Source organism: Atractosteus spatula, chromosome 16, assembly GCF_055471065.1.
Source record: "Atractosteus spatula isolate fAtrSpa1 chromosome 16, fAtrSpa1.hap1, whole genome shotgun sequence".
Lineage (NCBI taxonomy): Eukaryota > Metazoa > Chordata > Actinopteri > Semionotiformes > Lepisosteidae > Atractosteus > Atractosteus spatula.
The window spans coordinates 4,422,032-4,448,613 of NC_142721.1; the positions used below are offsets into that span (position 1 = coordinate 4,422,032).

The following is a 26,582-nucleotide window of genomic DNA, read 5'->3' on the forward strand; positions in this document are numbered from 1 at the left end:
GTCTGGCCGCCCTAACGAGAAGGAGGAATTCCAAGCAAGGCCGCACGCCATTGGTTACCTGGCTGCGATAGGGGAGTCAGGAGGCAGAGAGTCGAAATTAGAAATGTTTGCAGGGCGGCGATGAGTACTTAGTCCAGTTTATGTGTTATGTGTTATGCAGTTTTAAAGCCGTCGAATGGTTAAAAGACAAGACGGCAGTAGGCCTAAGCCATCACAGTCATTAGTGGTTTGAAAGGAATTGAGTAACGGGCAAGTTGCACTAACTGGGAGGGAGGTGGTGAGGCGTGTGCAGTAAGTACCGAATGGGTGTTGCTGATCGAGAAGTAACACCGAGTAAGGGCTGGGAGTCTCTGGTTATGTTGGTTAAGGGTGGCTGGATGCCGTGACGGTTAGTGTTGGTTCCTCGCAGCACAAAGGAGCCCTGCTGTTTGGACTTCGGTCGTGTGGATCGTCACCCCAAGCTCCTGTTATCTCCCAGAACACACTGGCACTAGATGAACTGGTGTTTCTAAATTGTCTCCCCCATATGTGCGACTGTGTGAGAGCCGTGCGATAGATGGCGTTTTATCATTTATAAATGTTGCATTATTGCTCTTCACTAGAGTGGAGAAGCAATAAGTAAGGAAGATGTACTGCTTGCTTACACAGATTATCAGAATAAAGGCCTTTTCAGCTCATGCCCTCCTAATCCCATCTCTGGACTGGCTTCATGACTCTGCTCTCCTCCCCACTGAGAGTGTGGGGAGTGTTCTGGTTGCCATCGCATCATCCAGGTGGGGCTGCACACTGGTGGTGGAGGGGAGTCCCCATTACCTATAAAGCACTTTGTGGAAATGTGTTGTAAATAGGTCTGTACTAAATAACAAATGAATTGAGTATTAAAAAGGGGGGTTTGAAACAAGGCAGAGTGCATTCAAAGCTTACCTTCCAAATGACGGCAAGGAAGAGAATTGACAGAGAAAGCTAAAGGAAAGCAAGTGTTTTGCACCTGGAGCACAGAGCACAATCAATTGTTAGTTTTGAACAATGTGGTTGGGGGATAAAGAGGAACTAACCCCAAAAAAAAGAGACCGATTATTTGAAAGGCCAAGGCTCATTTTCAGCCAGTACTCAGCCTTCTTCTTTTTCGATTCCTCATCAGAGCTGTCCATAGCAAAGGAAATGGAGACATCGTGTCTTGCAAGCTGATATGTTGATGGGGTGGAGTCCGTCTTGAAAACCTTGGCTAACAAAAAAAGCAAAACATATTCCAGGATGAGACATTGTTTTTTTTTGAAGATTGAAGATTCATTAGCACTGGAAAAAAATGTTGAATTGTCTTGAGTTTTTGAGCTCTAGGAGTTAAATAAAAGAAAGACAAATCGTGATATAGTGCTACGCTAAAACTTGTTTTTTTTAATCCAAACTCATCTCTATAGATCAGATCAGGCCTTTTCGTGGTTTCCATAGTGACAAGGTTACAGCTGGTAATGCTAGATTTCAGTTGGATAGCTAACTGTAATAAAAACAAAGTACAGTACCTTGCTCAAAAATATACCCACAACTTCTGTAGAAGGGACTTGAACCCACAAACTTACAGTGTTAACCCAGAGCCCTAACTACAAATTAACACTAAACACTGCTTAAACAGGGAATTGGTAAAGTGACAGTTTTAGGTTACTTAATTCCTGCAGGAAAAAATGTAGCAAAGGCTTAATATAGTAAATTACATGGTGGAAAAGGAAAACAATCCAGTCTTTTAAAAGTTTAACTTTTTTCTCCTTTACTCTTTAACAACATTCTCTTAAAAAAAAACTAGAATGCATTTTATACAATGTGCTTATGATGCATTTTAAATATTGCATATATAACTTAAGAGGATTAAAAAATAAAGAGAAAAAAGCTGGATACAAGGGTTCTTTTAAAAGATGCTGATCCATTGTGCTTCAAGAATAATGGACAGTAACTTCTAGTTGGCAATTAAAAATGAATAAATGCACAATCCCTGTGACTTGATATCCAGTCAGTCTCACAGAAGGATTTGTGAAGCCATTGTATGAAAAGTCGCACCTCAAGCCCAAGTGCAGAGTCAGTTTCTCGTATCACCATGACCGCACAAAAGAACAAACAAGAATAGCCCAGAGCACTGACACTGGGATGTGGCACTGAAACACGAACTGATAAAGAGCTCTGCACACCCTCCCAGACATTAGCAAAAAACGAATGGCCTGTTTGTTTTCAACCCTTCTGCTGCTGCAGGCAACAGTCTTACCCTTTGATGGCATGGCTTATGATAATATGCAGAATATTAGAAAAGGTTATTATTGACTATAAAAAAAACATTTTTAACTAAATCTAAATAAAAAGTCTAAAAAATGTAATTATGGGGTATAATTGTGGAAAATAGTATTTATTCTGTGGCAAGAAAAATATCTAAAAAATTATATAAAAGCCACCATATTTTAGGAGTACAGCTGTTTTCACAGATCTATCCTATTTAAGAATTTTGCATATTTTATTGTTTTCCCATCTTTCCATGCACAAGCCCACCCATGAAAACAGGAAGTTTACAAAGGTTTCTCAAACATCTTTTGTGTACATATACCAGTGAATACCTCACTGTAAATTCCTCTATGTGTACGATTTTACTATAGATACGAAAATATCCCCATTCACTCCATTTACAATGAAACAAAAAAGATACATATAAAATATACAGGCAAGTTTCTTTTCATTTCTGTGACCTAGAGGAGTATTAATTTCATGCAATTACCTTCATACGTCTCTTAACTTGGAGGAAGTACAGTTAACCTTGGTTAACTTTTACAATTTTTCAGCACACTATGCAAGAAATGTGGAATCATTGATTACTCAGAGGGGCCGGCCCGATGGGCCAGCAACGGGCCCCTGGGTTCAATTTCAGACCTGGAGTGCTCCAGTATCTGTGTGGGGTTTGGGTGTCCTCCCACTGTCCAAAGACATACCAGTAGGCTTCACCGGCTTAAGCGTGCGTGACTGTGTCCGTGTGTGCCCTCTGATGGACTGACGTCCCATCCAAGGTGTATCCTACCTTGCGTCCACTGCTGACCTGGATAGCCTCCCACTCCTCTGCAGCCCTCAGTGGGATAGAACGGTTAGAGAACAGATGGAACGTTCACATGTGATCATTAACAAGGGTTGATTTAGTCTTCAATTCTCCCAGAATTGTCTAACTCTGGTTTTAGTATAGCTCTATTCTTAATAATTATACAGTCTATCACCCAAGTGGCAATGCTGGAAGTAGTAAAGTTAGATAACTAAAACTAGATGTGTTCACAGGACAAGAAAGGGCATAGTAGAATTTCAATCACAGAAGCGCAGAGAGCTGCCAGGTTTTCTTTCAACTGCAAAGCTGTGCATTCCTGTGAGGCTTAGGAACCTCATATGGATACTGAAACACAAGTATAAATAATTACAGCATACTGTTGGAAATGTGTGGTAAAGGGTTTCCTCCATCTTGTCAGAGACGTTTTTGGATGGAATGAAAAAATGCAACTTAAATGCAATGACATGATTGATTGGACAACAATCTCTGCAGTAAAACTGTGCACAAGGTCAGTGTGTACAGAGACAGCCCAAAGATTCATGCAATGCTCTTGCGACACTGTGTGCAAGTACTTTGTGTTCAGAGATGCGGACCACCTTTGAAGCTGAGAATGACATTTCTTTTTGAAACCAGCTGGTCTACGTTCACCCCATTCTTGATTTTCCCAGCAAAGCAACACCTACAAAGCTTTAGTGAAAACTACCTAAAATATTTTACAGAAGTCTTCTAGATAAGAAAATATTGTTTAGAGTTAATTTCTCACAGACAAGTAAAAAAGGTAACTATGTTTACCCAACGTCTTAAAAAATGATCTTTCACATACTGTCCCCCACAACAATCAATGCTTAAAATTGTGAAACCAATCCATTGATTGATTCTTAAATAGGCAAAGATTGTGTCTGCTTAACCTTAAAAAGCTGCTTCTCTACCTGCATTTAAAAGGTCTCAGATTAGTAAAAAGCACATATCCTTCACTTGTTCCTCGTACTGCTCTTGTTCACAATTCGCCGAGTGGACGGGTAAGCATGACAAAGCATGATGTTCAAGTAACTAACAAATATTTGGCAGCACTATCAATACTGAAACACATCAGGTTTCAACACATTTTACATTCCGTCAAACGTGTTTGCAAGGATAGACACCAACACTTGTCTTTTGCATATTTACTTCACAGTTCTTTGATCACAAACTTTACAGAAGAAAGAAAAGGTGAGGAATGCTCCTGATAAATCCCATGATAAACCCCCTGGCCAGGTTAATGGGGCATCATGTTGCCCGTCGGGTCTGCGTAGAGTGATCTGGACAGAGTGATCAGTGCTCGGTTACAGCCTGGTGGTCAGCCATCCATCTCTCAGCTGTTGCTCCCATTCTGAACCATCTCCAGATACTCCTTGTGGAGCTTCTCCTGAGCTTCATACAGCTTCCTCAGCTTCTTGGTTTGTCCCTTGCTGATCTCCTTGCCCTCTGAATCATGTGTGGGAAAACCCTGTTGAATTTATAAAATGAGCGTTAAAGGTCAAATTGATAAATCTTATTAAATTACAGTCTACAAATAACATGAGATCCATCATTTCCTACCAAGAGGTATTTTTAATGAAAAAGTGTGTACGGGAAGCAACACAAGTACATCTCAGTATATTTTTGTTGTCAGCAGCAAGAAATCAAATCAAAGATCATTGTAGCTTCTATCAACTCTCGTGTTTGGAGAAAGGGGAAAACTTTTGATAATACTTTGCTTGTAGATATGTGAACTCAAACTAAAACTGTACATGCAATATTTCAGTACTTATACTTAAGGGTGCCAGGATCTTTAATACTGTGATAATAATACTGTGATACGCATTCAATTCTCCACTTACTGTATGTGCTCGTGCATGTTGAATACTCCTTTGAAATAATTACATTTAAGGAACACACCTAACACGAAGTGCACATGGTATAGGTAAAAACACACCACAGCTGTTCTTAATGTTTGTATCTCACCATACATGTCACACAAGGTATTCAAAAGATCTTGAATATACTGGCATTTTACCAATATGATGTTATTGACAAAATCTCCTTGTGCACGAAAAGGCACTGTGCAGCAGTTTTATTTCCCTCATTTTATTATACACACTTATATTTTGGGTGTGTACAGTTTTGCATTGGGCATGTGAAGGTAACTGCAAAACTCTGCCAAAAGGTTTTGGCTGCACTCTCTTAAATGAAAAAAAAAATGTATATGAAAGTGGCATTTTTCAGAACCAACAGGCTATTCACACACTAGACACAGCAGTCACCAGCATCACATCAGATGACTTTCGACTTGGTACATCTAAACTCAACAAATCTGATCTCATGCTCTTTATATCAGCTCCACAACTGTCACCTTTAGCTTTACTACTGATGGTGCTGGAATCAGTCCAAACACTCAGGTGAGAAGTCTCCATGTTATCTTTAATTTGAGCATTCATCTGAAGATTGCAATGTTGTGAAGGTATTGCATCAGTCCACGTCTCTCCTCATTACGATACAGAGAAGCAAATAAAAGTGCGTGTTTTTTCAGGTTTGATTATTGCTGCGGTATCTCGACATGTTCTAAACAAGTTGACATATGTTCATAACTCAGGTGCTCGTAAACACCTTTCACTGGCTCCCATTAGGATTTCAGAATAAAATCCAAAATCCTGGCGCTGCCCTTTAAAAGGGCTTGCAGTGTCTGGCATCTGACTTCATCTGTGACCTGTTGTCTCTTTATACACATACACCTCATTTGTGGTCTTCTAACTCTGGTCTTCCACCAGTTCCCCAAACTGGGCTCTGAACCTTGGGAGAGTGTGTCCTGCTCTGTTGCTCCAAGGCCATGCCGAAACGTCTCAGCTCATAGCAGATGAGCAGGACAGTCAAAAGTAACTTATTAACTGTAAACAATATTAAAGTTTGTAATCACAGGTTTCTAATGTTTTGCATTCCTATAAAGCACTATATAAATATAGATTATTCATTACAATGTGGCAAGGGGGTTCAACTTCATAGAATGGCTTACTCTGCGTCACAGAAACCTGACTGATTCCCTCTTCCTGTTCTCACTTATATCTGAATTCTGCTGCTGTGTTGAAAGCCATTCTATGATTTGTAAAGTACTCTAAGCGACAAACAGATAAACCCCCAAAGTCCCGAGGTGAAAATCCTGCCAGCGAGAGGAGACTCTGACTGTATTCTTACCGTCTCATCAAACCTGGAGAACTTGTCTGCTTCTAATCTGAACATCTCACTGGGTGGGATCTTCATCTTGGCCAGCTTGGCCATCTGTAAGAAAACGCATAACCGTGGTATCCCAATACAAATACAGGGCAGAAACAATTTACTGTCTCGAGTTGCTTGTGCCCAGCAACACACTGCATTAAATCTGATAGAAAATAGCCAGCTAATTGTCGTTTTTTGTGCTACATGCAGTGTTTTTCATATAACCTTGCACAGCCAGTGAAAAAAGACACACAAGCGTCCAAGCTGGACAGAGGCTGGACAGTGGCAGAGGGAGAATCGACATGGAGAGGGGAAAGCTGGCTTCCCCAGATGCAGGAATCACTTTGGGGAAAGAACAGAGAGCGGTCATGGGAGACCCGGAGCACTCCAAAGGAACAGAGGCTCTCGTGGAAATGGCAGATCTCTCTTCAGCTGCCGAAGCTGGACGCAGCCCAGTCCAGCAGCAGACGGATCAGCTCGCTGTGCTGAAGACAGGAGAGGGCCTACGACGTGTGTGGCACTGTGCCTGCTGGCCACTCACTTCCTGTTCCTGTCTCTTGCGGGCTGCCTCTTCTTTCTTCCTTCTCTTCTCTTCCTCCACCTGCCAGAGACAATGAGGAAATTACTGATGGGCTGGGTGACCCCAGGACCGGTGACATTATATTTTCTCTGGCCCCACTAAGCAAAAAGTTTCTTCAAAGTTAACAGCCACAGTGCAACTGGGTAACAGAATTTTGTACTGTTTAGCACACTTGACGCAAATCACCATAATCATATTCTCTATTAACAAGGTTATTAAATGCCTTGCATTGGTCTAGAGCATTTGAAAGGAAAGCATCAGATCCTGTACTGAAGCTAACTGTTTATTAGGTAATAGTGTAAAGTGTAAAGCAAACATCCTCCTCCGCAGGAGAAAGAAGTAAAGAGGAAGATTCTTACAAATGTTCTGTCTCTCACTGGTCAGTCAGAATGAGGACCCTGGACTTTTTGTTCCACAATGTGCATTTTCTTGTTCTACAGTCTCCACCTTTTGTATTATTTTAACAGGAATGTTTAAGACTTTTTAAAGCCAACATTAGCTTTGAAGAAAGATGTCTTCAAGACCTGAAGAAGACTGGTACCACCTGCATTTGTGCAATACAGCGTTTTACGCCTGACTAATTCGGAACTGCAGTGCAGTTTGGAGCGCAGGTGTTGTGCCCTGTGTCACGCACACCGCAGCCCATCCCCACCCGTCAGAATCCTGCCTGCCAGCCCCAGGGTGCTGCACCGGCAGAAATCAGCAGACGGCAGCACTGGCTCACCGCTTTGCAGATGGCACTGAGCAGGAACAAGCCTGCATTTTTAACAAGCCCCTCCCCCACCTCTAGCGCACAGACAGCACAGACACACCGAAATGTGTGTGTGCAGGATACCAGTCCCACAGGAAGCACTGTTTCACACATGCTGGCACTTGTCAGTGCTGAATATTTTGAAAATAAAATAGACAAGCAGAGCTCTGAAAAGGAGATGAATAATCGTGTCTTTCCAAATTACTAATTTTTGTGCTTTCTGTGCCAATCTGGTTTAGTTTTTTCCCCCCCCCCAAAAAAACAGGCTTCTTCATTCCTAGCCTTCAGGATAATCCATCCATCCATTTTCAATACCCTGGCAGACAATGAGCACAAGGCAGGATTCACCATGGAAAGGACACAAGCCCACCAAGGGGCACTAACACATGAATGGATATTTTGCCCATTATGCCTTCCAGCATGCAGGGGCAGCTACAGTACATCCTGTTGCTGTTACTGCAACATTAGTTTTTTACAGGACAGGTTTGTTAGCCTTGTGCCCAACCTTCAACATGGAGGACCTGGCGCCTGATGTGGACACAAACCCACTACCCTGAGATTATGAGTCTCATGCTCACCCAACAGAGCTAGTCGGGGGCCCTAACACGTGAATACAGGGCATCAATTAAAATAATTAACCCAGAGTAAAGAGCATGCAAACTGCACACAGCAGATGCACCAGATTGTGTGGCAGCAGAACTAACCGCCAAGCTACTGCTCTGCCCATTCATGATAATGTTAATTCTCGCTTCAAGAAAAGGTAATTTTATTTGAAGACCACATTTACCTGCAGTGAAGCAAAATAATTCTATTTTATGATTTTTAGCATCATCTGAATTCATGATTTAAAAGTATATATCCAATACTGTATTCTATAGTCTTGATAAAAACAATTCTGAATAGGCCTAATCACATCCACTACAAAATGTATAACCGCACTGAACCCTCAGAATTTCTGTTTTCAGTTTTCTCCAAGGACCAACATTTTAACGAATTAACCTCTCTATGCATGTGGGGAGTGCACAGACATGTGCAGCTGTGAGGTCACTTCTGATGCATGGCTGAGCCTTTTGGATTTTGCAGAAAAATGCAAGACCTGCCCTTAGACAAGAGCTCAGCGGTTTTCATTAGATTCAGAAGGAATTGTATACTTTCAGTCTCCTCCCATTGGAAAGTGAATCTTTTAAATGCTTGAGAGAAAATACAGAGCAGTGTACACATAGTGTTTAATGGGTACTGGGAAATTCCTAAAAGATGATCTACACACCTAAAGTCACAAATGAAACAGACACTGTCTATTCATAAAAATGTACAGTATTGTGTTGCTGCTCAGTGACCTTTTAGTGCATTATATGCTTCATTGTGAAGGTGCGTTATTTACAGTACAAGGTAGCATATTCTAGTGCTACTAAGTTACGTAACCAGTAACAGCACTCAGAGTGGCTTTAGTCTGGTTTGGAATTTTAACCCAAAACAGAAAAGCTTCGTCAGACATTTAAGTGCCTTTATAGCACTGAAAAGGCTGCTAATTGTTCTTCCCATGCCTACATCATGTTCATGATTTGTTGCTTTCCCTTCTCTTTCCTTGAATCCTTGCACTTTTCCAAACAGCACTACAGCAGGAGGCTTTCTCAAGGAACAAGTCGGTATTTTGGCTGCAATGTTCAGAAACGTCAGTTTACCTTTTTCTTTTCTTCCCTCTCCTTCAGCAGAGTCTCCCGATCCACCAGCTTTACTACTGTGGGAAGGCCTGCAAAACACCACAGAAGCACTTACTCCCCGTCGGCTGGGAGGACATGGGCTGACGGGCTGTGCCGCCTCTGTCCGGGGGTCAGCACTAAACAAAGCTTTGCACCGTTGAGCATGTCTTTGAAACCGTGTTCTGTAAGCATACGGTGCTTAAGCTCCACTTTTACACTCTAAACACATCGGAAGCCCATCCATGGCAGTCGTGAAATATTAGCACTCGCACACTAAGTCTTCAGGGGAGACGCAGGCTAGAAAATGGCTGGAGCGTGCTGTCCTTCAGGAAAAATTAATCCGCTTTCATTTTAAACTTTTTGTTTCGCTCGCAGCAGCTGTCTGTTAGCTGAGGAACACCTAACATTGTCAAAAAGAAAAGAAGATTTACTGAAAGACACTGAGACAAGGCTCTGCCTTGGAGGAATGCTCTTTTCTGTCACTCCCTGTGTAAATATGTTCATTTAGAGAAACTCCACCTGGATTAATCAATGAGAAACAGCAGATGGCTTATGGTCTCTTTAAAGCAGCAGCCCCCGAAGATCTGGGAGAAGCTGTTAAAAGTGGTCCGGTTAAGCCAGTAACCAGCTGGTTTAACAGACACACTGCCCTTGCGAGACCAGGACTGGATAGTCCTGCCTTTAGCTTTCACAGTCCACGCCAGTCATCTGACATGCAGACTCCTTGCTGCAGCCCAGCGCTGGCCTTGCTGAACTTGTCTGAAGACACCCTGGTCAGTGCAAGATATCAGGATTCAGAGCGAGCTGCGAGATGCTGCTGACTTTACCCTCGTGATCCTCGAGTCGCACACCCAGCTCAGGAAGAATGTCGTCTCTCACCGCATCACACAGCTGTAGGATCTCTGTCACTGTCAGGGAGAGTTAGGAAAAACATCATTGTGTGAGCACGTGGGGGTCTACACACTGACTGGAACCTCCTGCAGTTTCTGTGCCACACAGCTCTTAAAACAATCCCATTTTTTAACCCAGGTAAACCAGTAAGATATAATTCACCAACTCTGTCACAGTCAAACTAAATCAAAAGCTCATCAGGATATAACCACTGGTCTTTTGTTAAAGGTCCAATAGCTATTTTTTTTTGCTTGTGAAGACAACAGATTCTGTTTGCTTCAAAAACAGAAACATATTCTCCAGGAGGAGTAGGGTCATTTAAATGCTACTGTTTAAGACTGACTAGACACCTAAGCATCAAAACTGCTGTCTCTCTCTCATTCTCTTTTATGCTGTAAGAAGCCTTTTTAACAGAACTGCTTTCATTCAACTGCTTTTCAATTAAAGCTAAACAGTGTTGAGATGTTCTTACATAATGACTTCTATCTCAGTGTGACGTTGAAGGAATGAGTCCACAAATACTTCAGAACCAACAAGAGAAGATCTTAATTAGTATTTTGAAATACATTCGTAACATTAAATTCTGTAGCAGTATTTAATAATAATAACATGAACCAGTAGCGTATATTTGTGTAAGTCTATAATCTCTCATCCAGGCCTCTACACTTCACACTACCAGTGTGCAGGAGACCTGAACCGGGATGTCAGGCAACTGTCACATCACTAGAAACAAGACATATTTAATTTCCTAAATGTCCAAAACTTACAAAACTCTCAGAATCATTTTACATATATATATACACATTTTACAAAAATAAAAGACCAATAAAATCACCAGGAAACCCTACATTATTTCTGGAAACCAAAAGAAAAAATTACATTATTTTTAATTGAAGATCAAGATGTTGCTGCATTTACTAAGATCTTAATTAGTCCTTCCCCAGGGGTATTAAGATGGTCTTTGAGGTCCTAAGACCTAAAATGTGACGTTGAGGCCAAGGCCAAGTCAGTATTGCCTTAGAATATTGTACAATTGAGGCAACACAAAAACACAGTGGATACCCAGAAACAGCAAGGCAGACTGTATCCAGCTCAAGGGATTAGCACAGTGATTAAAATGCTGCTTTGCAAGTTTACAATCCGCCTGTGTTGTCAAGTTACAGCCTGAAGATCTTTAAAAATTGACATTTAGCAGGCTAATCACCAATAGTGCTCTGGGTATATTGTGTAGAAGGTAACCATTTAGAAAGGTTATAAGGAGGGGGGGGGGAATGTGGGCCATCTTTACTGCGGCTTTTGCTAGCATCTCAGAAACTGAAGGATCTCTCCCAGTCATTTCCCAAGAGATTCCAGGGAATCAGCTTCAACACCATAGCTGAGAACTTTATTTTAGAGCCGTACAATCTTTGTGTAAAGATGTGCTTCTTAGTTTCTGTCCTAAATTAATTCCCTTTTAGTTTCCTCTTTCCTAAGCATGTCTTTATCCTCAGTTTAGTTTGAAATTTTGAAGTTTTTCCTGGCAGAAAAGTTTTTTCTGTATCAGTATGCTATGCTGCCACCTTCTGGTCAAAGAATGCAAAGCAACATCCCGGTCTATTTTATTTCAGGTTTTATTCCATTGTGTTTGAACCCCCACGGACTCACAATAACATTTCTGCAATCATTTTGCTAGAAATGAAAACCAGGTTTGCCGATTCATAATAATAACTGATTTACACCTTTTCACTTCTGGATTCTGGCTGGATTCATGGAGTTGAATGTAGACCAGTGCAAGGTGTGGCATGCAGGCATCGCAGACAATAAATACTAAAGGGGAAATGCTGAGCCAGACTACTTATGAAAAAGACAAAGGTGTTTATATTGATACATCACTTACATCTTCTCGATAATGTGAGGAAGCAATGTTGTTATAACAATCCTGGCTGGAGGAGATCCTTGGATCAATTAATTACTAACTACCAAATGGGATAGGAACATTATCTAAAACAGAAACAATGGAAGAGACTACGGTTCTCTGGGTGAGGAGCAATCTAATTATTCCATCCACCAATCCATCCATACATTTTCTAATGGCTTCTTCCAATTCAGTGTCACAGAGGGAGCTGAAACCTATCCTGGCAAGCAACAGGTGCGAGGCAGGGTATCGCAGCCCAGTCCACACAAACACAGACACGGCTCATTTCCACAGAAACCATTTAACCTACCAGCACGTCTTTGGACTGTGGGAGGAAACCCATGTGAACACAGGAAGAACGTACAAACTCCGCTCAGATAGCACCCCAGGTCCCGAATTAAACCTGCAGCCCCACTGTGCCGCCATGCTGCCCCTGTCAATTTATTCCACTTACAAATCATACAAAATCACGTGGGAGGAGAACATTTCCACAGACCTTTCTTTTCTCGGGCAATCTTTCGAACTCCTTCCCTGAAATCAGACAAGACTTTCAAGTACGGCAGGACAGTGCTCTCCAGCTGCAAGTAAGAAGAATACACAAATGACATGTACCATCCTGTAGCGCTGTAAGGGTTTTTTCTTTGGTTCACTTCTCCTGTTTCCCCACATTTAGGTGACCACTTAATTCAAGGAAAATCTAGTTTTCTCAAGACTATATTAATAAATAGCGAAATGTATATTAACAAACACAAACGACAATAAGAAACTGGTTCCATTTACCGTTTACAAAACTAGTCTCACCCTTCTTTTAAGAAAACTCCTGGACTTCACAGACATTTTTGGAATCCAGGTTTCTGTCCAAAATCAATCCTTCTTTATTTTTCCAAAACATGTGCTGTCTAAAACCTGTCTCTAATGGAATGCTGAGAAATGGAGGCATGTTCGTGTCTCACTCACATCCACATTTTGTCCATGTCCTCCGACCGGGAATCCTATGGGTTCTGTGCCTTCTATTGCTCCAAAGGTCTGGAGGAACAGAGATTGACGTCAGCAGGTACCTTCTCAAACTTCTGTGGCTTTGCCTGGTTTGACTGAGTAACTGGCTCAGACTAGGCTGTTACAGTAGTTCTGCAGCAGTTCTGGACACAGTGATTTCCACCCGAGCTATAGTAAGTATGACGGGCGATACTACAGGCCTATATCCAGAACACTGCATTGCTGGACCTGCACTGTTTCCTGTAAAGGAGGCACAGAGGACAGCAGAGGTTTCTCTCACCTTGAGCATGTCTGTGAGGTAGGTGGCAATGCTCTGCAGTAGCACCCTGTTGGGTGCCAGCTTGGCACTCTTCCTAGAGGCGATGTAGGTGTTACTCTGGCTGACCATGGCCCTCATCTCCTCCAGGGCAGTGCGGGTGTCGATGTTGTCACACAGCGCCACATGTACCGCGGCCTTCCTGTCACAGAAGCTGCACACAGAACGCAGAGGCCGTGACATGTCAGCAAAAAGTTCCTGAACGTTTTTTTAAAGACCAAGTCTGAGTATCTAATTTCTAATGAATCAAGAGCAGTTCTTGTCCATCAGCCCTCTCACCTCTGGTTGAGCTCGATCTCCGGGGACTCCCACTTCTCAAACTGCCCTGTGAGGTCCGTCGGAGCTCTTAAGATGTCCTTGACGTTTAAAAAGAACTCCTACAGCAATGACAGAAATACAAACGGCCTGATTACTAGGAGCAGGGGTTGCGAATCATGGTCTCAGACAGCTCCAAAAACAGTAAGACTTATTGGTCATCCTGAATCACCTGTTTCTAATGAGTGGGAAAGCTTTAAAAAAGTAATTGAGCACATTATCTGCTTCACTGATTAAATATGGGAACTTGGTCCGTGAGGGCCACAGTTATGTTCCAAACTATTTTTGAAAATAATTTAACAAATCGCCAGCCATTGATCTCAATGAAATTGTTCCAAGTGTATAGTGAATTGGTGATTTCATGGTTTGCTAAAAAGACCTTCTGGAGTAGGGCTGCCCAGAAGCAGGGTTAGAAACGCTTGAATCAGGAAGAATTGTATTTTTGTCACATAAACAGCTATTTATCCTATTCTGAGATATTGAACTTCAAGCAACAGGTTGCTGTAATGAAGTGCAGCAACAGTAAGAAGGAAGTGAATCTTTGTGGAGCTGCTGCTGCACGTGGACTGAATGGCACAACAGTGTCTTCTACAGTCATATAACTTCCCATCTTTAAAATATTTGTTTGAGAAGAGTTTTCAATTTAATAGAAATTACTCATAAAAAGATCATTATTGTTTAAGGTCAGTTACTATGTAAGGGACGTTTGGACATTCTGAGAAAGTTTCTAATATTTCCACATCATACCACAGTTCGTTCAGTATTGCGATTACAGTGTGGTTGTAATTTTAATCAGCACTGGATTTATGGAGACTATCCGATCTCCTTCCCCTTGGTTCAATCTCCTACAGATAGGAAGAATTCAGCAGAAGTATAATCGGACAGCGCATGGAACAGAAGATGGCATTCAAAGCACCAGCTATTATTATCCTGTACTCAGCTAGTTGCATTATTGAAAGGAAAGGCACCGAAGATTCAAGATGGCCATTTGTACATTTCCAAACGAAGCTGAACAGTGACCCTGAGAAAGCGAAGACGCATTATCTCACACCAGGCCGTGGTAATTAGGTGTCTTGCAAAAGCGATCTTGAAGGCAAAGGGAAAGAAAGATCTGTTTGCTCACATTCATGAACCTCTCGTACTGGATGGCTGACTCCATGGTGTTGGGGGAGTAATCCAGCGTGTCCTTCCACGAGTGCATGAGGAAGGCCAGGCGCAGCTGGCGAGCTGAAACCCGCAAGGACTCGATCAGTACAGCACAGACACAGGACACGGAACGACAGGAGCAAAGGGCTATGGTACACGATAGCTGGGAAACTAGTCGGAGACGAGGAAATAAGACTTCATCCTTCCCTTTTCTGACCTCTTTACCCAGTACAGAGTCGAGGGCGAGCCACAGGCACAAAGCAGAGTGCGCCCTGGACAGGAGGCCAGTCCATCCCAGGGCACACACAGGCACACACACTCACACACCCTGGACAGGAGGCCAGTCCATCCCAGGGCACACACAGGCACACACACTCACACACCCTGGACAGGAGGCCAGTCCATCCCAGGGCACACACAGGCACACACACTCACACACCCTGGACAGGAGGCCAGTCCATCCCAGGGCACACACAGGCACACACAGGCACACACACTCACACACCCTGGACAGGACGCCAGTCCATCCCAGGGCACACACAGGCACACACACTAACACACCCTGGACAGGACGCCAGTCCATCCCAGGGCACACACAGGCACTCACACACTCACACCACGGCCAGTTCTCCCAGCAGTATTTTCTTTGGACTGTGAGAGAAAACCAACACACTCAGGGAGACTGTACAAACTCCACGCAGATACTGTAGCCCCCCAGGTCTGGAATTGAAACCAGAACCCCAGTAGGCAGAGGCGCTAACCACTGCACCCCCTTCCTGCCCTTGAGCAGTACGATCAAAAGACATTCCCTAATGGTAAAGATAGATAACAATGACTGTATTTGACTGCACAGATTACTCGATGAGCTGTGATTAACACCCGTTTGATTCCAAACTGGGCACATTTCTAACAATAACATAAATGAACACACTAATTTTAAAGAGAAGCTAAAAAGTTACACTCTAACATCACAATAAAAATCACGTTCATGTTATGAAGGGAAAACTAATCATCACATAAACACAGACTGGAGATCAGTGCTGAAAGACAAATGTGTTAAGGAGCAGCAGCTGACATGGGTCCAGCTGCAGCCGGGCAGTTCTGGAAGACAGATGCACAGGGGAGCAGGCTCACTGAGCACACAACCTCTTAAGGAGTCACCTGTGTGCTTGGCCAGAGCATCCTTGATAGTGATGAAGTTCTTCAGGGACTTGGACATCTTGCAGCCTGCAATGGTCAGGTGGCCGGTATGCAAAAAGTAGCGAACCCAGTGGTCATTCTCGAAGAAGGCCTGTGGAAACAAAGGACGTGGACGATGACCTCACCCCAGACTGTACTCCAGCCCTCTGCAGCCAATCACATGATCTCATCTCCCCACGTATTTTAAAGGAACGGAAGGGAATGTTTGTGAGACATGTCAGTAAGTCTTTAACATACAGAAAATCTTCATGTCATTTTACACATGCACAGAGATTTGAAAACGTCAGCACCTGTGTTTCAATGTTCTCTATGCATGTACACCTTCTCTTTTTATTCATTTGCCATATGTTAAGTCAACCATTATATGTACAGTAACACTGCTGTGGAACTATCAAAGAACTATTCCTCTGTCAGAAAAAAAAACCCACTAAAAACAGGAAAGATCTTGTATTAACTAGACTGATAGCAAAAAAACACTTCAGGTGTCCCAATCTCAATCCAACGGATATAACCTCACATAATCTTTTCTGGCTTACTACAACACCTGGATAAGATCCCTAGATCTAGAGGTGGGCAGTCCTGGTCCAGTAGGGCCAGTGTCTGGTTTTCTTTCCAACTCGCCTCTTAACACAGCTCAATGAGCTCATTACAGGCTTAATGGGACTAACTGAACAGCTTCCCTGAGCTATTCAGGTGCTGCCACTTTAAAGAGGCCTAGAAAACCTACAGAGATATTGCAGGAGCAGGATTGCCCACCTCCTCCAAGGGAAGGCTGCCTTACCTCAGACTGTGCCAACTCATTGTCATGATGGGGGAAACGGAGGTCAAACCCTCCCCCGTGGATGTCCATGGATTCTCCCAGAATCGAGCCGGCCATGGCGGAGCACTCGATGTGCCAACCCGGCCGTCCCTTTCAGAAAGACCAACGAGAGTCACTTCTGTGTTCGGTAATGTGATTTCCTGGGATATTTGCAAGAATGAAATACCGGTTTCCAAGACAACAGAAAAACCTAGAAGCCCCTGCAGTGAAAATTATTTTGGACAGGATGCCAGAAACCTTACAGTGTCTCCTCAGTGTCGTGAGGTATAAAGCTCATGGTGCCGCAGCTATTTTAAATTTTCCTGGCACACACTGGAACATTCACACAAAGATGCACCCAGCAAAGATACGAAGTGAATAAACCCCCCAGGTGGAGGAAATGACTATTTCTGAGCCTTGTCTCAATATTTCTGAACGTCAAAAGACATCAAAAAAAGCATGTGGATCTTTTTTGTTTTACAGTGTGGGCACCCCGCCAGGGGTTCGCCCCCAGACACTGGGGTCCTCCCCACACCCCTTTCACCTTTCCCCAGGGGGACTCCCAGGACGGCTCCCCAGGTTTGGACCCCTTCCACAGAGCGAAGTCGTTTTGAGACCTCTTCTCGCTCAGCCTGTCCGCGGAGATGCTCAGGTCTCCTGCGAACAGGTAAGGGGGGATTTCAGCTCTGTGGGTTATGCTGGGGGGCTTCATGCTGTTCCGTGCGCTGTCTCTCCTCTCTTACCCTCTCCCTCCTGCAGAGCCTTCTGGTCCCCCACTGCCTCCGGCACCAGCTTGGCGTAAGAGTGCTTTTCGCTGGCGTCGAACTTCACCGTGTCGAAATACACAGAGCCATTCGAGACGTACCTGCAGGGGGAGAGGTACAGAAGCACATTTTCTGAATTTCACCACGATTACAGGACACAGACTACAAAAGAATAGTTTGTCAGACATAAAAGTAGCGAAGCCGAAACTTAAAAATGCAAACGCACCCCCTGCACCAGTCACATCCGAGACTATTCAGAGTGTGATCCCCCCTCCTACTCCAAACACGCAGTGTCTGGAAGTGCAATCACAACCGACGGGATGAAAATACGTCCCTCTCGCTCACCCGTAGCCGTTGTCCACAATCTTTTTCACGAACTCCACAATCTCGGGCACGTACTCACTGACCCTGGTCAGCACGTCGGGGGGCAGGACCTGGAGGAAGACAGGGGCTGCTGAAGTGACAGGTGACAGTGGGGATCCCTAAGGCTTGTACTCACACAGCACACACATCCACCTTCCATTATACACTGCATAAATGGGTGTAAATTTAAGTCACTCTGAATAATTCAGTAGCAGAAATAATAATATTGCAGTGCAAGATGCCTACTGCTGCAGACTACATTCACAGGTAGAAAGCACAATACAAATAAGTATCAATAACCTTCCATTTCATTTTACTGGCAGTGTATTTTTAAAAGGCGTTCTTATAAATGACAGACTAGACTAGTTTTACAATTAGAATCTTTACAGAAAAGGCTCTTACATTCAGGGCTTCCATGTCCTTGTGGTACTCCCCTTCCCAGTACTTGGGCAGGAGGGAAAAGATGGAGTTATCCGTCACCTGACTGCCAAACTGGGAATCCAACCAATCAGACAACAGATCCTTGGCTTCTTCCAATAAAACCTTCGGGGAAAAAAACATGAGACTATCAGATCCTCTTCATTTTATTCAGCCACAAAACCCTTGAAAGTGTTTTACAAATTCATTCAGCTTTTTTTACAAAATGATAAACTATAATGATGGGAATTATTATACTATATTTGGATTAACTTGATTTGACCCTAAAGAACGAGAGACATGACTTATTGTTCACGTTTCTAGAGCTTCCGCTACTGGAGGGGGACTCAAGGGATTATGGGATGGCTCCTGTTGCCCCACTTCCTTGCAGGGCTCTCACTCACTGGGAGTCTGAGTGTGGGCCTCACAGCAGTTTTGCTTTCCAAGGGCTTTCGCTTGCAAGTTAGGGGATCTACGCCTACAAAATCTGTGCTGTTATGGATGATTTCTAGAGTGAGGTGGCCGTTTCCCCTTAAAGACGTACCTCAGCCTGGCTGTGAGTGACTGCTGCTCGGCTCTGTACTGCCCCCTGCAGGGGAGCCAGCGCCTCGCTCACTGCTTTGTCCATTCGCTCCAACATCTGCTTCTTATCGGGGTCTGTGGTCTCCGCCAGCTTCACCTGGAAGGGCTACAGGGCACACGCAGGTGAGCAGGGAGCTCCCAACATTTCCACACGCGTTTGCCGGGAAGGAGTACATAACCCTCAGTTCCTCTGCATGGAATTCAACTGAACAGACAAGACCTCTCCAAGGCGGAGCTCAGTGGACCAACAGGACCAAACTGGGGGCTTGATTTTTAAATCACCTATTTAAAAACTCCAAAGATTTCTATTTCAACACCATGTTGAGACCGGGCATGATACCAGAATTTATGTTTGTGGAGGATTTAAACAGAACCACTGGTAATATGGACTAAATGGACTAACTTTGTTTATGAGGTTTAGGCAGACTATACTGGCGCTGCATGTCTTATGCGACGGCACAAATACAAACTCACCTTCCTTGCTGTCAGCACATCTTCCAGTATCTGGGCAGGAGCTGGTTTCTTGGCTATGTACTGTTCAAGCAGGTAGTTCTGCCTGGCTCTCTTGATGATCTGCGAAGTGAGTCATCAGGTCAGTGCACAAAAAAAATGTCACCCGCTCAGTTTTCTCCCTGCCTCTTCAGCAACACTATACTCCTTCTTACTTCCAGCCTGCATGGCTGCAGTGAGGCCCTAGAAGATCTTTTTTACCTTTAATTTAGTACATGAAACATATGTTAAAAATCCACAAAGTCATTGAGTCAGTTATAAAGAAACCTTCATAGAATTACAGTATAGCCCAATTTGCACAGCTTTAAAATTTTAATTTTAAAATGACACCTGAATCATGCAACTACCCCAGTTTCACATTAAGTGGGGGTCACAGTGGATCAAACTGCGACTGTTTTTTTCTCTGACAGATTCCACATTGAAATTATCCTTCTGTTTGTTTAATGTTTTGGAGGACCTCTGTCCTACCTTATCATCAATGTCTGTGATGTTCATACAGTAGAACACATCGTATTTGAAATAGTTCATTAAAATTCGTCTGAGGATGTCAAAAGAGATGTAGGATCTAAAACAAAAGACAGAAAGAGAGAGGCGCTATCATTAAAGCACAAGGCTGTCATGCAGTTTTAACATTACTTTTTCTTTCTGCAGGATTTATATGCAACATCTATAGGTGTCCATTTGGAGAACTGTCTTCAAAACGATCCATGCTACAGAGTGCACGGCACAATCCCTTTGAACACAATTATGATTTCAGCCACATTCTGAAAAAACTGTGCCCATTTGACAGTCAGTTGTGATTTTCTTTTGCATATACAGCATGTATTAAATCACATCACTGTGCAGCACATTGGAAACACACAGGTAACATGGCGACAACAGCCAACATCTTTTTTGCCACACTTGATCAGTATGCAGCTTTAAGATGTGGCTATTATTAACATCTGTAACAATTCACGACATAGCAGTGCATTCCAAACAGTTCTAAAGAGTAATGTCTAAACAGTATAACAGAGGAAAGAGCACAGCCTTCCTCCATGACACTACCTGGCATGGCCCATGTGGGAAGCATCATAGACAGTGGGTCCACAGCAATACCACAGCACCCTGTTCCCATTCTGGGGAACAAACTCCTCCTGAAAAACAACACGGCGTGAAACACAATGACACAGGGCTACTGAAAGACCTCGGCTGGGCTTGGAGACGCACAGCTGCTCTGCACAAGAGACTGTATTAGTTCAGATTAACAATAACGATAGTGCTCCAAAACTAATAAAAAAAACAGCATGTTCCCTGAAAACAAAAAAACCTCCACACTGATTCTAAAGAGAACAAATAAAAACTGAATATTTACTACAGAGCCAATAAAGTCTGTACGGTATTTATATATTGCATGGACTACTTTGTTCTTTTCAGGAAATGTAATGATTTTTTCTTCAGCTCATAAAACACAGGCTAGACTCTGACTGGCGTGCTGTCAGCCCAGCAGCACAGACCAAGGGGGTGAGACTGCAGAGCTGGAGAAGTTCCTCAGCTCCCTGGTCTCCACTCTGAGCCCCTGTGTGTTCCACTGTACTCTGAGCCTACTCTGTGGATGTAGCGGAGGCTGTGGGATGTCCTCATCCTGCAGTCATGCCTGCAGAAAGGCTGTGACTCTCACCTTCCTGCGCGTCAGGCTGTTGTACAGGCACAGCTTTGGTGGTTCTGTTCCTTTGGGTGGAGTCCATGGGGGCTGAACTCTTTTCCCCTTTGCTGGAAAACACAAGAAGGTTCATCAGCTCCTGAAGTAGTTACAGCTGAGTCTCTTCTTTATTATGAGTCTGTTTTGTAGTACAGCAAATCCAAATAACACTGTAAACAACAGACACAGGACATTCAGTGACCACTGACATTCTGCAGTAACTCAGAACCCAGCATCAACCCTGTTTTGAATGAACAGAACCCACTCAGCAAGTGTTAGTTTGCACTTCAGTGTATCCTTCCAAAAGAGAGGAATAGTAAACACTGAAGAAGTAACAAAGGAAATTCAAGGTTTTAGTTTTTGTCATGAATTTAGATAGATTCTTGACTGGGCAATACCTGGCAAATAGCACTTTTGAAGAAGACGTAAAAGGTCTACAGTGACAGAGCCTCTAGAGTCTAGACAGTGTGGGAAGTAATGAGAAAGGCAAACGGAATATACTGTACAATTAAAACTGTGCGATTTAAATCAAGGATTGCTAAAATTGCATCATCCTCTAGTTAGAACCCATTTATAATCCTGAGCACAACTCTGGTCACCACATTACTAAAAAAGATAATGCTGTTCTGGAACTGGTCAAACTACAGGGAAGTGCATTCTGAACTCGGACCGGGAGGCTCAGCTGGATGACAATAACTCACTATGAACCAAATAATCGAGACGGGGTGCGTGCCCTCCTCTCCTCTGTAACGCTTCATTATTTGATTTGCTTGATGCTTTTACGCAAAGCAACTGGAGAGAGACGGCAACTGCCTGTTGTTTCTGCACTGCACTTTTGGTAACAACATCTACAGCTGGGTTTGCTGGAAGAATGTGGATAAAGAATCTTGCTCAAGGCTACCACAGCAGTGTCCCCGTCTGTGTTCAGGAGTACAGAATCCTAACCACTGCTATGGTCAGGTTTTACTTCTGCTTCATTCAGAGGGAACCTGAAATCAGCTCGACTGTGCCAGCTGTGTAGATATGAATGGTGAACACCCCTACACTTACAAACTATGCCAAGAGGTAAGGATTTTGGTTTAACATCTCATCTGAAGGACAGCATCTTTTATAGCATAGTTGTCAACATCCTACGGCACTGGTTTGGAAATTCTGCATCAGCAGGACCCGGGTTTTCCTTAGAGGTCTTCTACCCCCGTAGTGATATGGGTCCAGTCCTGTCTTGCTTGTAAGACTTAACAAAATTAAGCTAGAGGCCTGTATTTAAAAGAGTATACCTTAATGTGATATTGCATGAATTAAGTCATCTCCCATAGAGCTACACAGCAGGAGTTAAATAAGGTCATTTAAAGTCATATGCAATTGTGTTGCAATTGTACTGTAGTCATGGTTTTCCCTAGATCAAGAGATCTGAGGCAGGGCTGTGTTTTAACTAGGACAACCACATGACATGTCCAGTTTCCCTAAAATATTTCAGTGCTTTAGGAATTGAGCAAAGAAAACAGCAGGACCAAAAAAAGAAAATAGAAACAAAATAACTCAACATGGCAGCACAACTGAAGATCACACACTTCTGCCAAAAAATGCCAATTTGGCAGTGTGCACATATGACAAAGAGAAAAAAATGAGGAATGTCCCCCCCAAAAAAAACAATCCTGCATCCTCTGCTTCTCAGATTCAAAATGAACCTCAAATCTTCAGTACGAGTAATAAATACTGGAGCTCACATTTGGAAGACCAGAAACTGAGACACTGCAGAGCAGAACAGAGACTCCTGGACGAGAATTATGATGTTTGCAGCTTTGCCATGACCAGTAACATCTACTACGGAACTGGGAGTTACGAAATAAGACAGAGACTGCCTGAGCTGAACCCTGCTCAGGACGAGTCCCGGAGGGCATGAACAAGATTGATTACCGGTCTAGGAGTGGTTTTGATCGGGATTCCCAGAGCGAGGGGACCTGCAAGCACAGCCCCGGGGCCGGGTTCTGAAGAGGCGAGGAGGGAGGAGGGCGCCCCCTGGCCGTACTCACTGCAGCTGTCCCGCAGGAGCGCCGCCACGTGCCTGTACCACCTCAGAGCGTGGGAGAGCGGCTCGGCCGGCGGCCGGCGGAGAAGCGCGAAGGCTTCGGCGTCCGCTCGCGAAAAGACAAACCCCCCGAGGTAACTGCGGGTGCTGAGGTACTCGTTCAGGGCCGCCACCCTGGAGGACTCCTCGCTTATGTGCAGCAAGAAACCATAGTCAAACGCTGCAAGACACAAGGGCACACACACACACACACACCAGAGAGGCTTGAGGCTCCGCAGTCCTGCTTCTAAAGGGGCAGACACCTACAACAGGTTACTTCATAGTGCCGCAGCGCAGCGCAGCACAGCGGCTAGTCTGCTGTGTTTTAAAACTGCTGGAGGTCTCCTTCTCCTTCAACACACTGCTCATGGCTTTCAGGGTACTAATGGGCGATGACGAGTATTTGTTTCTGCTTCTGTTTGGATTGCCAGGTGTGGTCACTCCAGCAGCAAAGGGCACACGAATAGTCTTCAGAGACCCAAGCATGTGTCCTAAACGATCTACTGTGATAACTGCAGGATTTAGGACAGAATGCAGTCCTTTGAGATATGGGTCCAGATTGGGTAATGCAGTGTTAATTTATTGTGCTGGTGGGGAAGATGATGATGATCATTATGATTATTACTTGGTGGGATGGTGGTGCAGTGGTTAGCAATACTGCCTCACAGCACTGGGGCCCTGGGTTCAATTCCTGGGGTGCTATCTGTGTGGAGTTTGTATGATTCCTCATAATCTTGTGGGCTTCCTCTGGGTGGTTCAGTTTCCTCTCACAGTCCAAAGACATGCTGGTAGGTAGGTTTAGTTGGCATCCGAGAAAACCGAATCCGGTGTGAGTGTATGTGCCTGTATCTGTGTGTCTGTCCCGTGATGGACTGGCGTCCTGTCCAGGGTGTACCCTGCCTTGCACCCACTGCTCGCTCTGACACTCCCTCAACCCTGAGTTGGATGAAGCAATTAGAAAATAAATGGATGGATAAATGAATAAAGATGATTATTATTATTATTATTATATTCTGAATTCTGGACTACAATAAGCAAAATCATTGATTTGTTATTTGAAAATCTCTCGTTTCCCAGTTTGATCCTCTCTCATTTAACGCTAAAACACACAATTGCCCCTAAATTGAAACTAAAGGTTTCTTAACATTTTTTTGCTTCTGACAACTTTGAAGCCTCTATCCTAATTAACGTTTCGGCTCAAGCGATGGCAGTGCAACACAACTGGTAGCGCAAGACGCACTGAGTCAATACGATAGCATATGTCACCAAGGATGCCAGGACAGGAAAAGCAGTTGAACTTAAAGAGGGAGTCGGTATGAAGTGGAGTAGCACTACTTGCGAATACAGAACCACGCATGGCTTAGCAAAAAAAAATCAAATCACTTGGTTTGGAAAATAATCGTATGTTAACAAAAAGACGCTTAGCCTATCTAGAACTGCCTAAAGTGACTGAAAAATGAAACCCAGAAGAGAGATGTAGCGAATGTAAAGTGTTTTCGATTTGAAAATCAACCCTTTACACATGGTTCTCTGTGGTATTTCCTGCAAAGGGCTACAGCACACCCGTTTGACCTCTACCTCCTCCAAATTAATAATATAATAATACCACAACTCACCCTGATCCCCACTTGCTGCCATTTCGATCCTATGAAATCTCTGAAGCCTGAATCTGATGCAACAACGTGTCCGGAAGCAGCCTGCTGTTCAACTTCCGTCTTTCAAAGTGCTGAGGTTTGGCGCCATCTTAGCAAGGTCAATCTGCAAACTTGCGTTCTAAACCTCAGAAATGGAAATAAAAAATTATTGAATGTATCCCAACACTTAGCGCTGAGCACTCGGTGTTTATTAGCAACGCATGCAGTGTATTTAATAATGTGTTAATTTAAATATAATAGTCTTGTTTTTCTGCTTCACTAGAAATTTAAATTCAATACAAAGCTCTGTCGTGATAACACCTTACTTGTGCTGATGTCAAACGGGAATCTTATTCCCATACCCCCGTGTATATATGTTGTAGTAACAAAATGCTTGTATGAGTGAATATAAAGAAACATATATACATAAACGCATTTGACATATCTGGTATCCTTTGTCTAATATTCCCTTCCAAGATGAATGCTGTCTTCCTGCTATATTGAACATATTTGATTGCATTGATCTCAGCCAACAGGGTCCTCATTCGCTTAGCTACTGTGTTTGTTCTAAATCCATCACACACCTTGGGATTAACTCTCCACTACAATTCACTGCAACTACTGCAACTTTTACAGTGAAAGAATAGTTTATAGGTCCAATAAAATGTATTTTATTCTCTGACCAAAACATTTATATAACATGTTCAGAAAGTAAAATAGCAAATGAAAATCTTCAAAACTTAAATGGTGGCCTTCCACAAATCTGCAAAGTGATTACAATTCAGAACGTTGGGAAATTGAATCCAACGAGCACATCATGATATTTAACAATATTTAACAAAAGAGCCAAATGAAGGTGCTAGCGTCACAGAATGCATACCGTTGAAGGAAGAACAGGCTGTGATTAATTAAATTGTATTGGTGGCCAGGACTGTGTGTTTGTGTCGGGTGAGGCAGGGAACAATTAGTAACAATTTAAGAACACATTGACCCTCCAAGGAATTACCACACCCTGGGTACTGACGCGTGGAGGTGTGAGGGGTGGCTGAGTTTTTGAGCCAGAATTTGGATAGAGTGGGTTAGCAGGAAAGCAAATAAAGAAGTGATAGGTTCCCTGACACCTTAAAGTTGGCACACTCACAGCTCTCAAATGACCCAAACTAAAATAAAATTCACTAAACCTTCTTGAATTGAATTAACAGAAGAGATAAAACATAATAATAATTCCTTACATTTACATAGTGTTTTTCTGGACACTCCACTTTACAGGTAATGGGGACTCCCCTCTACCACCACCAATGTGCAGCCCCCACCTGGATGATGCAACGGCAGCCATAGTGCGCCAGTACACTCCAAAAACACAAGCCATTAGTGGGGAGGAGAACAGAGTGAGGAAGCCAATTCATTGATGGGGATCATTAAGAAGCCTTGAGTGGTAAAGACCAATGGGAAATTTGGCCAGGAAGCTGGGGTGACACCCCTACTCTTTTTGAGAAACGCCCTGGGATTTTTAATGACCACAGAGAGTCAGGACCTCGGTTTTACGTCTCATCTGAAGGACAGCTCCTTTTTACAGTATAGTGTCCCCGTCACTATACTGGGGCATTAGGACCCACACAGACCACAGGGTGAGCGCCCCCTGCTGGCCCCACTAACACCTCTTCTCGTATCCAGGTACTGGCC

General features: G+C 43.5%; 1 protein-coding gene across 2 annotated transcripts; it reads right to left on the reverse strand.

The window, feature by feature from the left end:
* Window positions 1–4,210: 4,210 nt before the first annotated feature.
* cars1 (cysteinyl-tRNA synthetase 1) lies at window positions 4,211–24,943 on the reverse strand. 2 transcript variants are annotated; one of them, XM_088934897.1, is made up of 23 exons: window positions 24,882–24,943; window positions 23,231–23,446; window positions 21,177–21,268; window positions 20,564–20,652; window positions 19,985–20,081; window positions 19,481–19,579; window positions 18,969–19,112; window positions 18,410–18,550; window positions 17,990–18,078; window positions 17,624–17,745; window positions 17,425–17,537; window positions 16,863–16,991; window positions 16,043–16,172; window positions 14,859–14,962; window positions 13,700–13,797; window positions 13,385–13,574; window positions 13,066–13,134; window positions 12,605–12,686; window positions 10,151–10,231; window positions 9,306–9,373; window positions 6,834–6,893; window positions 6,272–6,355; window positions 4,211–4,550 (listed from the first exon to the last, which is right to left on the reverse strand). In XM_088934897.1, the coding sequence occupies exons 1-23, from the start codon at window positions 24,901–24,903 to the stop codon at window positions 4,416–4,418; spliced, it is 2,454 nt and encodes an 817-aa protein (XP_088791023.1). In that variant the 5' UTR covers window positions 24,904–24,943; the 3' UTR covers window positions 4,211–4,415. The 2 variants fall into 2 exon arrangements, with proteins under 2 accessions (XP_088791023.1, XP_088791025.1); XM_088934899.1 differs by lacking the exon at window positions 23,231–23,446 and having other exon boundaries at window positions 24,882–24,925.
* Window positions 24,944–26,582: the final 1,639 nt, after the last annotated feature.

What these genes read in the sequence shown, in the direction of transcription:
- cars1 (XM_088934897.1), bottom strand. Translation starts at nt 24,903, where the DNA reads ATGGCAGCAAGTGGGGATCAGG. An exon ending in ATGTGCTGACAGCAAGGAAG is followed by an intron (nt 19,113 to 19,480) that starts GTGAGTTTGTAT and finishes TGTGCCCTGTAG; the next exon opens with CCCTTCCAGGTGAAGCTGGC. An exon ending in TCTCCAGGTTTGATGAGACG is followed by an intron (nt 4,551 to 6,271) that starts GTAAGAATACAG and finishes TAAATTCAACAG; the next exon opens with GGTTTTCCCACACATGATTC.